The 12,493-nt window shown below is 34.5% G+C and overlaps 1 protein-coding gene across 4 annotated transcripts in view; it reads right to left on the bottom strand.

Annotated features, from left to right (window-relative positions):
- The window catches only part of LOC107980680 (glutamate receptor ionotropic, kainate 2), a 602,400-nt gene that overhangs the window by 102,883 nt on the left and 487,024 nt on the right, over positions 1 to 12,493 (bottom strand). For all 4 annotated transcript variants that reach the window (XR_004227195.2, XM_031927147.1, XM_031927149.1 and 1 more), the window contains one exon: positions 7,179 to 7,334. Coding sequence is in view for 3 of the 4 variants with exons in the window: in XM_031927147.1 (XP_031783007.1) it covers positions 7,179 to 7,334 (156 nt within the window). In the remaining variant the exon portion in view is untranslated. The remainder of the gene's footprint in view (positions 1 to 7,178; positions 7,335 to 12,493) is intronic.

The following is a 12,493-nucleotide window of genomic DNA, read 5'->3' as shown; positions in this document are numbered from 1 at the left end:
ACCATACCATGGGTTACTGCTTTTGACTGAACCAACGGACCTGCGCGACTCCCTACCCACAGATCATTCTCCAGATTTGTGTCGCCTTATACAAGTATATAATCCACTAAAAAGTCTGCAAAGTTTGGCTGCAAACTCGGACTTTTTCTGCTAACTGGATATCTGGTCTACAGGGCCAAAGCAACCATAATATACCCCCTATGTGAAAGCAACATATATGTTATTTCACCAGATGCAGTATTAACAAATCGAATGCTCGAAGCATTCTCTGACCAATTTCCTGGAATGTGTTCAGTATATGCCTACAGTTCATGGACGGTCATCCATTGTATGTATTTAATAATTACGATTTTTTAGATTCTACTTTGATCCAACTAACTTTCTATTTCTGACATTGCAGAACATTGCAGATGCTCCTAATGGACTTAGCAATAGTCCTTCAGATGCATTACCAGAGGATGAGTCTGCTGTAGCATTGGATGACGGCTCATGGAGTTTGTTTGATTCGGTGTTCGCGGCTACGATGTTTCGGTACGGTGGCGGATTTTGAGATTATCCCTCGGATTTGTGGAGTTGTGTGCACACGGCTTCGCAAATCTTCTCTTTATCTTGTGTGCGCACAGAGATAAAGCGAGTCGTGAGATGTCGGCGTAAGGCTGGCTTTGTTGGTTAGGAATTTACCTTTGTTTCACCAGGACGTGAGCGCACGACCGGGTGAATCGCCAGTGTTGTAATTGTTACCCCCTCAACCCTGTGGGCTCACAGTGGCAGAGGGTGGCAGCAATATATCGGAATGTGGGTTTGGATTTTTACGGTGGCACCGGGTATCGTCACGTGTGCTCACGTAGACGAGGCTCGATGTCGCTCGGGTGTTCCGGGTTGCCTCGTGTGCTCACGACGGCAATTCGGAGTTTCGGGTTTCGGTTCGTCTACCAAATCGTCACGTGAGCTCACGAGACGATTTCATCCGCGCAGGTCTATCTCTCGCTGTTTCCTGTAGTAACCTGTGCGCACGATACTACCCGGAGTGGAGCTCGAGTAAAACTGCTTATCGTGCCGTGCGATCCGCCTTATAAAGGCGCGCGACGCGGATATGTATAGGTGCGTTCACGGCGCACCGCGTACGCCGCTCGCGCCACCTGGCGCGTCGTCGCTGAGTCGCTCGCCGGCTGCCGCGCTCCGCGCTCGTATGGACTCGCCTTGCGCGCGCTTTTACTTTTGATTCGCTTTTTCAAATAGCAGCTAATGAATTGATTGTTAATTCTCATTTCAGGTGCAGTTGAAAATGCTGCAGTAATTACACAATAATAAATCGATGCGCTCCTCCAGGTGATGCTGTGTATGCAGGCAATGCCTGTATAAGAATTCCAGGCAACTTCTTCCATGTTCAGAGTAAGAAAGACACGATCATTGTATCTTGTGCATATGGGAACAAGAGAACAAACTAAGATACGCGCAAAGTTAAGAAATTACATACGACATAAAGAAATGTACCTGGTTTTACTGATATGCGAAATTTATACATACATAATCTGTTGCTCGAATGAAAATACTGATGCTCACTTGTTGATCAAATAAATACATTACCTTTCATATAAATAAAGCTATTTTTTGTTCTGGGGGCTATCTAATGCTATTCTAATCTATTACATCTGAAGCTAGATCGTTGTACAATATCCATTCATCATTTTCTGAATATGTATAAGCAATTACTCCTTTGAGTTCAAAATCATGGTCTTTTAAAATAATCTCTTTCAGTATTTCACTAAAATCTGTTTTGTATGTTACGTTTGCTATATTTTTTACACTTCTATGTATAAAACCAGCATTCCTTTCTTCATGCAAAAATTCCAAATCAATGACAAAATAACTAGAAAGTTCATAGACTGTCTTTAAAGTTCTTTCAGCGCATTCCATACAAACTGTGATAGAGTTATGTAAATCATCCTGGAGATATGTATCCAAATATTTTATACCACCATCGACAAATTGCGAGGCCGACACAGACCTACTAAAAAATACTAATTTCTTGTTATACCCACAAGATGAGCAGCTCAAATTTTTTACGACAGTAGGTAATGGCTTCATTAATTTTTCCAATAAACTTCCTACATTGTCCCTGCAGTCGATAACACTAGAATCTTAAGAGTTTTGAGCATTTTGATACAAGAAATATAGAATATTACTTCTACAATTATACACATTATTACGATTAAAATTATTATCGCAGTAATCAATTATGCAGTTAAAAATATTAGGGCAGTTGTTATTTCGTTTTTGTGCTATATGTTGTTTAAAACTATCACTTTCAAGGTACATTGTAATTATAATTTCTAAAACGCTGTCAAAAGGACAAGTGTTTTCAAAACGCAATTCTTTTGGACTACTGTTTATGCTATAAATCTTTCGCCCCAATCTATTTCCATTCAGAATTAATTTATGATTTTTATTATCAGTTTCGTTTTTAATAGAAGAGCTTGAAATGTCATTGTTAAACGCAAAACTTAGATCGCTATTTGCTAAACTTGAATTCGTTTCTTCTAATGTCTTAATGTGTGTGTGTGTGTGTGTGTGTGTGTGTGAAATTGATTGGAAATTGAAACTGGTTTTTCAATGCGACTTTTACTTTTATTTATTTCATCATTACCTGTATTTTTTTTAAGGAGTAAATTTCCTACTTTTAAAAAGTGATTTACTTTTATTACATCTTCCAAAATATATAGAAGCAATTGTTTTGAACGAACGTTTTGTTTTCGTTTTTTGAAGTATGTTTCTGATCTAGCAGACGTTACAAAATCATTTGGCGATTTAAAATTATTTTTCATAACATCGAATAAAATCACTATATTTTTGCACGTGATCTTGTACCCCAAGCTGGTGACTTGTATCTTATATCTAGAAACTTTTATTTGCAAGCAATGGTAGATTTCAAACCGTATTGTACTATGTACAGTAAACTTTAACTCCGTATACGACGTATGTAGCCAGAATTTTTCTTTTTTTGTTGATCTTCTTAGATGCGAATTTATTACTGTTTTGTATAAGTTTGCGTTTCCTACATGTCGTTTTAGTTGGTTTTTGCTGTAAAAAATGAATGTCGTCGCAAGGTCTGAGGAATTTTCCTCTTTTAGCTGTTATTTTGTTGTCTATTTCAAGTTTTGCTTTCTTAGCTTCTATTTTTTTGGTGGGAATCGTAGTACTTTCATATTGATTTTCATTCATACTGTCAACTGTAATATTTTCTAATTGATCATTGCTATCATAGATAGATGAGTTGACGAAATTTGACTCGTTTAGATTTTCATCATCTTGTACACAGCCATCCTTGGCATTTTGTTTAAATTGAATCAACGATTTAGATATTGCGTTGTCAGTTTGTAGAGTATGAGCATTTTCATCATCCTTGCAAATAGAATCTATAAAGATACCAATAGTCAAGTTTTTACCTTCAAAATCAATATCATTGTCACTGACAAAGTCTTCTTTACTACCATAACTGTCGCTATCAGAATTCGATGAATTTTCTGAATCTTTTTCATTTTGATTCTTAATCTTCACTCGATCATTATTGAAACTCATCCAATTCTCCTCGTGTTGCATGTAACTGCATCCTAAATCACAAAAGTATAAAATTGAAAAAAGGACTTAATTGTAATCGGTTATGTATTAGAGCGTTATCCATGATAGTACGCAGCTTGGCTTATTCGTAATTGATATTCATAGTTATAGTTAAAAATGTGCATCCCTCATTTCTGCCATTGCGTTTTGGGCCCCCAATTCTCTGAAAAGAGAAGCGGTCTTGTCTTCTAAAACTTCTATGATGACTTCTAATTTGCCTATCGCTTAGATCAGATAGCTCACGTTCGACGACCTCCGTCTGCTCAGCTAATAGCGCCGCTGTTTGGCGCGTATCGTCGGCTATGAGTTTAATCGACGCCTGAATTTCTCTCTTGTCGTCTTCATCTAGGGTCCCGTATAAAAATTTATGAATGGAACCGACGAAGGGGAGTAGAGATCGGCGGACGCGATGCTGCTCTCCGTCTGCCGCGTTGACGAGCAGCAGATCTAGACGCGTTCCGCTTGTCGCGTAACTGATGTCGCTTCCTCGATTAAACTTGAATTTTGGCACCTAGAACCGCACGCTTGTACGACGTTCGAAGCTGCATTCACCAATACTGCGCTTGCTTGGAAATATGGACGCAAATCCGTCTTGTGAATGATCTTCCAGTCTGTGCTGGACGTCGCTAGCGGCGCGATCTTTTCTGTGATCAAGCCTAAATTTCCTTTCAATAAGTAGATTGGCTGGTTGCGGTTCCTTTCGGCACTGCTGTCGTTTTCCATATGGGCGCGGGTACTGACCGCTCTGAAAAACGAACGATGTTTTTGACCGATCTTATTTGGAAAAATAAATGTGCCGCTTGGCTCGCCGGGCTGTTTTTATGGTTTCTCCGTTTTTTGTTTGTTTGGGTATTTAAACAATTTTTGCGTGGCACTACGCACACCCGGTGCCGCACAAAAAAAACAGTAAAAAGAACGACTATTCTTCGGGCTGTTCGTCGAAGATTTCCGACCTAGCCGCGAGTTCACTAGGCCGGTGAATTTTATCAATGTGTACGGTTTTTACTACTTGACCGTTTCCGATTTTTACGTTGTTCGTTGCTCGATTGACTTTGATTACTTCGAAGGGATCCTGGTATTCGGTGGCAAATTTACCCTTTTTGGGTTCTTTCAACAAGAATACCAATTCACGTTCACGTCCCATATTGCCGTTGAATTTTTAAAAGCGCTTAAGAGTTGCGACTTCCAAAAATGTACTGACGATAGTCAGATCTAGTTTGCCCTTATATTGGTTAAAATTTGCAGAAAAATTTGATGAAGAACTTATACCTCTCAAACTGGTAGTGACAGTTTGTTTTGAAGGTATTGACACGACATTACAGTGTTTGAATGAAAAAAAGGGGAAGGCAGTGGCTTTGTCAACATTCCTTTCTTAGTCTTTGTGGAGTATGTTTAAGCCTTGTTTGCATTGCTCCAAGTGAAAGTATTAATTTTTTAATTTCAGGATTTCTTTACAAGTTTTTAATTTTATTAAATGATTTTGTTTATTTTTATATTAAGAATAGCACTTGTAGAGTAAGTTCTATACAGTGAATCATTTTTCTTTACATATGTAATTGTATTTGCATAGGTACATTAATGATAGTTAATTATTCAAATGAAACTAAACGTTTCCGCTTATATTTCTTTAAATCACTTATGTGAAAGCGACCTTTCTCTTTTTGATTTTCTTGGTCGACTAAAAAATATGAAGTTTTTCCGATTTTTCTTTGTATAATGTACGAACCTTCGTAAATAGAGAAGAATTTCTAGATTTTTTATTTTCTAGATCTGATACATTATTAGCTTTTACGAGGACTTCGTCCCCTTTGTTAAATTCAACAAAAAATGGCTTTTTTAATAGATTATATTGCTCAGCCCTCATTTGAGCTTTAGACATAATTCGTTCGCGCGCAAAGAAAATTTTTTGTTCATGTGACGGTTCATTTTTTGGATCAATCGTATGAATCCAATTTTTCCACGCACGTTTAGGTTTTATTCCTAAGTAAGGTATTCCTAAGTAAGTATTCAAAACTTCACTAAGGAGTGAAGTTTGTTGTACCGTGATAGGTTTCGTTTATAATCGTTTGAATGATATTAATGTATCCGACTCAACCAGTGTGTTTTTCACTCGTGAACGTACGAAAAAATCTACCTAATTCTTTATTCACGCGTTCGACATTATAACTTTGTGGATGTCGGATCGATGAAAAAACTAAATCAATGTTTTCTGTTTGTAATTTTTCTATCCACGCCTTTGCAGTGAACTGTGAGCCGTGGTCATATGAAATACGCTTCGGTTTTCCGTACAACAAAATGTAATAGTTAAAAATTTTCTTAATCGCTGTAGCACATGTTTGTCTACAAATTGGATATAATACAACAAATTTTGAAAACGCATCTATGGTTACAAGAAAATATTTCATACCGCCACGCCTGGTCGGTAGTGGGCCGAAAAAATCGATTGATAATAAGTCATGTGGCGCTTCCGGAATTATTGGCTCCATTGGCGCAACGCATGATCTAGTGGAAACTTTGTTCCTTTGACATGAGTCGCAAAATGAAATAAGTTTATGCGCCTTATGTCTTAAATGTTTAATGTAAAAATCTTCTTGTAACACACGAATTACTTTCTTCGCGCCTACATGACCATGAGTTTCGTGTGTTTCAAGAATGAGAGGTTCTATCATTTCTTTGGGAACCATTACTTTATATTGATTAGATTGATTCTTTTTGTAAATTATATCATTTTCAAGTATACATATAAGTGAAATTCAAATTTTGATCTTTATGATCCAAATTTTTAGTAAATAGTTTATTTAAATACTCGTCATTGTGTTGGAACTTTGACAAGTGTTTAAATATATACATTAAGTCTTTAGAGAATTTTTGTATTTTTAAAAGTGCAATAATAATTTCTCCCGGTTTATATATATATATATATAACCCGTTCATCTCCGTTGTCATCGATTTGTGATAAGGCACCGGCGATTGCGAATCTGACGCGTCGCAACGGAGGATATATGGCTTGGATGGATCGAGATATGCGAGGCAAACGTCTTCTTCAAAAAGCTCTTTTACTTTATCAAATGCTTTTTGCTGTCTGTCTCCCCACCCCCAGGATTTTTGTTTTTCCTTTTTTAAAGTTCTAGCAATGGCAATAATTCTTGAGCATGATTTTTTGCAAATTTCGCGTAAAAGACAAATAATGCGAGCCCTATACGGGCTCAAAGCCCAGACAATTGGCGTTCACGCGTTGGATCGGATACCCAATCTACTGACGACGCCAACAGCAATAGTGAGTAATACGGACGACCATACTAAACCAGGAACTCATTGGATAGCTATCTACATCGATAAATAATAGAATGGGCATGTACTTCAACAGTTATGGCTTACCGCCGATTTCAAGACATCATATAGAACGTTTACTAATATATAAATAGCGTGAACATTTTTAATACATTTCAACCAATATATGTACTGGTTATTACTAATGTTTATTTTCTATTTTAAAAATACTTTTTAGTCATATTAGAACAAAAAAACATTAATGAAATTTAAAAAATATAAATACGCACCCTCTCTTCAACAGCAATTTTTCTACTTTTCCACAAAAATTCGCAAACTGCAACAACGCATGCAATTCCCATGCCTCCCATCAATACGACAAAGACACCGCCTACATTTGCCAAACCTAGTTCACTTGCTGTTGAGCTACTTTTCGAAGTTTCATCCTAAAAAAAAATAAAGCACAATTTTAAAACAGTTTAACAAATGTATATTTCTTCGGTCTCTACGAAGAGTAGCACAGTTCAAAAATGCAGTCAAGAGTAGCACAACTTGCAACTTTATATTACTTAAAATGTAAGTATTTAAGGTTTTTATTAGGTAATTTGGTTGGTTAAGGGGTCCAGCCTGGGTAAATTAAATCCTGCAAAAAACAACAAAATATTCGTCTAATAAAATTTTTTTCTGTTTACGTGAATTCAAAAACAAAAAATATCTACTAAAAATATTTACAATATACACTATTCCTACCTATACATACCTCCTTAGACCTAATGAAAGACATTTCTGAAAAATATTAATTAAATATTATTATCGATACGTTGTATACGTAGCTAATAAATTTAATTAATATTTCTCACACTGTACTTGTTGCTAACAACATTTAATTAATATTTTTCAAAAACGTCTTTCATTAGGTCTGAGGGAACATGTTTAAGGTACATTTTAAGTCAGGGTAAAGTAAAGAAGACGGTCCAGATCTTTCACAAAGCCGTGGCAAGTGACTAAAAACACTTATTTATATAGTACAATGTCATGAATTTTGGTCAGTGATTTTGTATAGTATATATATATATATATATAATATTTCTCAGTAGAAATAGTGTATAGTGTAAATATTTTCAGTAGATATTTTATGTTTTTTATTTTCGTAAAAAAAAAATTTTATCAGTCGAATATTTTGTTGTTTTTTTTTGTAGGATTTAACCTAGGCTGGACGCCTTAAGTTCTTGAAAATCTTGGACAAAGACAGACAAACCTCAAAGTTTTAAAAGGTTTCAGAAATTAAAAAAAAAAAGTAAATAATTAAAAAATGTCCTTAAAAAAAAATGATTGTATTTGGGAAAACAATTTTAAATTCGGTCAAAAGTTGTAAATTAAGAATATTTAAAAATGTTCATTTGGGACAGTTTCGCAAAAATCGGGAAATTTTTAAAGAAATTCGTTGTTTAAAGTTTGAGTTGTGCTAGTCTTTGCGGGAAATTTTGAGTTGTGCTAGTCTATCATGCGTCAAATGAGTTGTGGTATTTATGACGAGAAATTTGAACAGTACTATTCTTCGTAGGGAGCGATGATTTATACTAGGATGGTTTTCATCAAGTTGCTATGCTTAGCAATACCAATGTTAACGTTTAAATGAAAAAACCGCTGCCAATTCATTATTGGCACGTAGCTTTCTCTAACTAAATTCGTAGTTCTAATAAATAAAATATTGTTTAAATATACAGTATGTTAATGCTTTTATTATTGTTTTCAAATAAATAATCCATACACACACGCACACAAAAACGCTAAAATCTAAGTCGAGACGCACAAGGGCAATCGGATGCTCTACGGTCGCTATTGTAACAGCGAGGCATAAGCTCAGTGCTCCCCATAATTATAGATATAGTAGTCGATGTTTAATTCGTCGTTAATTCTTGTTATTTCTCTGAATCCTCCGTTTCTATACACATAAATGTAGCTCTTTATTCTCGACTCGCCGGGGATAAAGTTACTTTATGCTGGGGTGTGTTAAAAAATGTTATTTTTCATAATATTGGATCTGATATATTTTGTATAATAATGAACTGACTAAACTGTAAAAAAAAGATAAAAAATTTTACCAATTGATATTATTAATTTTAATTATTTTGCTGAAGAAGCAATTTTCTTAACAAAATACTATGGCATTTCGTAGAACGAGGGGTATAAAAGGAGTGTATCATACATGAGTGGGTGGGTGGGAAAAAATTCGCAAAATTCGCAAGGGAGGGACTTTAATGACGTGCAATGACACCTCTTTAAGAGGAAACAAAATTTTGAGAAAAATGGTTTTTACATTTTAGCTCTTTGCTTGAGCATTGTTTGACGAAATCGTTTTTAATTTTATCAGCAGATAGCTTTTTTATGTTAAATCACCAAATAGAATTTTAAAGCATTTGACTACATTGTTCTAGAGATATTAGAAATCAAAAAATTTTAAAAAATTATTCAAACCTTGATATTTTAAGAACCATAGGGGTTTGAAAGCTGTGCAATGAACTTAGCCGAAACACATAAAATATCTACTTTTTCTCAAAATCTCAAGTAGAATAAGGACTTTTTACGTCCGTTATCGAGGCACAAAAAAACTCATTTTTTCAGTTTTCGATTTATTACTGAAAAAATAAGTTGTCAAATCACTGTAATTTTCAATGGGATATAGTTTGACACGTGGTCCATCGACATGATTTGTTTCGTAAGGTAATGATGTTTAGTTTCAGAGATACGAATTAAAAAAAAATTTCCTTTTTTATTTTATCTGCCAAACGAAGCGGTTGATCCCGAAGACCAAACGAGGAAAAGTAGGTAATTTTATTCTCTTTTAAATGCATTATAGCTGAATTGTTTGTAACAATGGGATGATTGAAAAAAACGCAAAATATTGTTTTTCAAAAATCAAAAAATGGCCATAAAAAAAAGGAATGGAAAAATTATGTTATATATTATAGCGCCGTAATTCTGTCAGAACATTTAAGCAGAGGTTATATTATTATCACTGGCTTTTATTTGTAGAAAGTTTGTACATTTTACTAAACGATAATATTCATGTGTCAAAATTAAATAAAGTAGGTAAAGTGCTATACGAATTTGTAGCTAAAACTGAGAAGTTCTTCGATAAGAAAGCAATGAGTTACGTACATTAACTCTTGCATATAGCCGAAAGTATCTTAAATTGGGGACCACTATGGTGTCATTCAACTTTCTCTTTCGAATCAGGAAATCACAATTTGTTAAAAACTATCAGGTACTCAAAGGGTTTTAGAGGTGCTCTTAGATAATGAGGTATATTAACATTAATCATACTGCAACACTTCTACAAGAGAGCTCATATCCACATCTAAGTGTTTTAGTCACGGTATACCGCGAAGATATTCTCAATTCAAATGTATATAATTATTTTAAACTTTCTGATATAAGCTATTTTAGCAGAGGCGACAGTGTAAATGATTGCTTATTGGCAAGTCTAAATGTATCAATAAATGCCAAATTATATTCACAAATCGTAAAAGATAGATGTTTATATGAGACATTTCGTGAATCAAACTTAAGGTCAAATAATTCATTCATTTTACTAAACGATAACAGATTTTCCCTAATAGATAAATTTGTAGTAGATAGAGAGAATCAGAAAAAATTAAGAATTTGTAATATTCTCCAAGCACGAAAATGTCTAAGTAAACATTATGGTATTTTACAAATAGTCAACGAAATTGAAGAGAATCCTACGTTATAGATACTACGGATATTGAAAGTATTTGTATTTTCATGAAAGTTCTTCGAAATATGTACATCTTGCCATTACCGAATATGTTACATTACTAATATGGAAAGAGCATTGTATACACGGAGAAAAGTGGTAGGGCTCGGGGAGCGTGATGCGATCCTGGCGGATAGCACTGCCATGATTCACCGCGAGGCGGCGCTAACGTACTCACGCTCAGTTGTGGACGTCACCCGCTGCCGCCATGGTTCTGAACACTTCTCACACGGCGGATCAATCACCCTGCACGGGCGTGATCGGTTGGAAGAGCGGCGCGATCCGCAACACAGTTCCGTTTCGTGTTATATATAGTTGAAAAGTACTGATGTTTATAGGGATGTTTATAGGGTCACGTGCTTATAACGAATAGACAATTGATCTATATTATATATAAAGCAATTGTTTATTATTATGAAATTCTAATGTACATACACGTAATAAAAATATAATTTTCATTCTGTATTTATTGTTTTAATTATACAATATGTCGCGTAGAAACAAAACAATTATGTTTTTGAAAAAGTAAACAAGGTGTTCTTATTATTAAATTGTCGCAATATACATATTTTTCGTCACTATTTACATTAACACTATATGCAAAAAAGTGTGAATTAAAACCAACAGTATCAAGTGATCTACAGTTGAATACTATTTTTTGATCGACTACATATATTTTTTTTATCTGTCCAAATACAGGGCCATCATCTGATACATCAATAAGGACACACATCTCATTTTTATAAGTAATGTCATTGACCGTGCAATTTTTCAAGCAAATTTTCGTCTTTACTGATTGAAAAAAACCTTGATCAAAATTATCTTTCTGTTTGGAACCATATATAATAACTTTTTCCTTATATCTACTTATACTAAAATACATTAAACTTAACTCATATCTATTAACGATCGTTTGTAAAATATTTACGTTTGACGCAGATGAATGCTACGACTCTTTAATTTTTCTGTGAAATGATTCGTATCGCATACAAGAAAATTTAACCACAGGTCCATTTTGTAATATTGCTTTTACATAGTGCAGAAGAAAGTGGAATTTCGGCTTGAGATCGCCAAATAATTTTATATAAAGTTTGTGGTGCTTTGTTATTAACATTTCCAATTGAAAAATGTGCGATTGTGATAAAACAGGCGAGGTCAAAATATGTGCAATTCCTCTCAATTTTGTGTACAGTTTCCAATATTCACAATCACTTGGAACTGCTCCACCAATTATAATACCCAGATATCTCGTTAAAAAAAGACATTCGGATGCGGATAATCTTAATTTTTCGTTATTTTGTAAATATTGAAGGCTTATTACAGGCGCTTTATTATCATTCTCAAAGTCAAAATCTATGCTCTGCAATTTAAAATTAAAGTAGTCTATTGTAAAATATTTTTTGTCGGTTATATATATCAGTAATATTTTCGGTATGACATAGTTGCACACCCCTTCATAAAAATCATGCATTACATCATCAGTAAAATTTTCGATGCAGTGAAAATTAGGTAAATCATTAAATAGGCATTTTTGTTTAATTCCAGTTTGCTGATGATCGAAATGCTTAATGTCTTCTTCGTATTTCTGCACTGTCCTTAATAAAGATGTTTCTTCTTTAATTAACGTTTTTGCACACTCAGAAGTAGCGTAACATCCACGGCAGTAATATCTTGAACAGAATGATTCTACGAATCCAAAAATTGAATTTAGACCTGCGTTATCACCTACTACTAAACATGGAATTAAATAAATGTCGTAACTTTTATTATCTATATCAATTTTTATGCCATTTTCCTGCATTTCTTTAAACTGATTTACAACAT

Source organism: Nasonia vitripennis, assembly GCF_009193385.2.
Source record: "Nasonia vitripennis strain AsymCx chromosome 3 unlocalized genomic scaffold, Nvit_psr_1.1 chr3_random0012, whole genome shotgun sequence".
NCBI lineage: Eukaryota > Metazoa > Arthropoda > Insecta > Hymenoptera > Pteromalidae > Nasonia > Nasonia vitripennis.
This window is presented reverse-complemented; position numbering and strand designations above follow the sequence as displayed.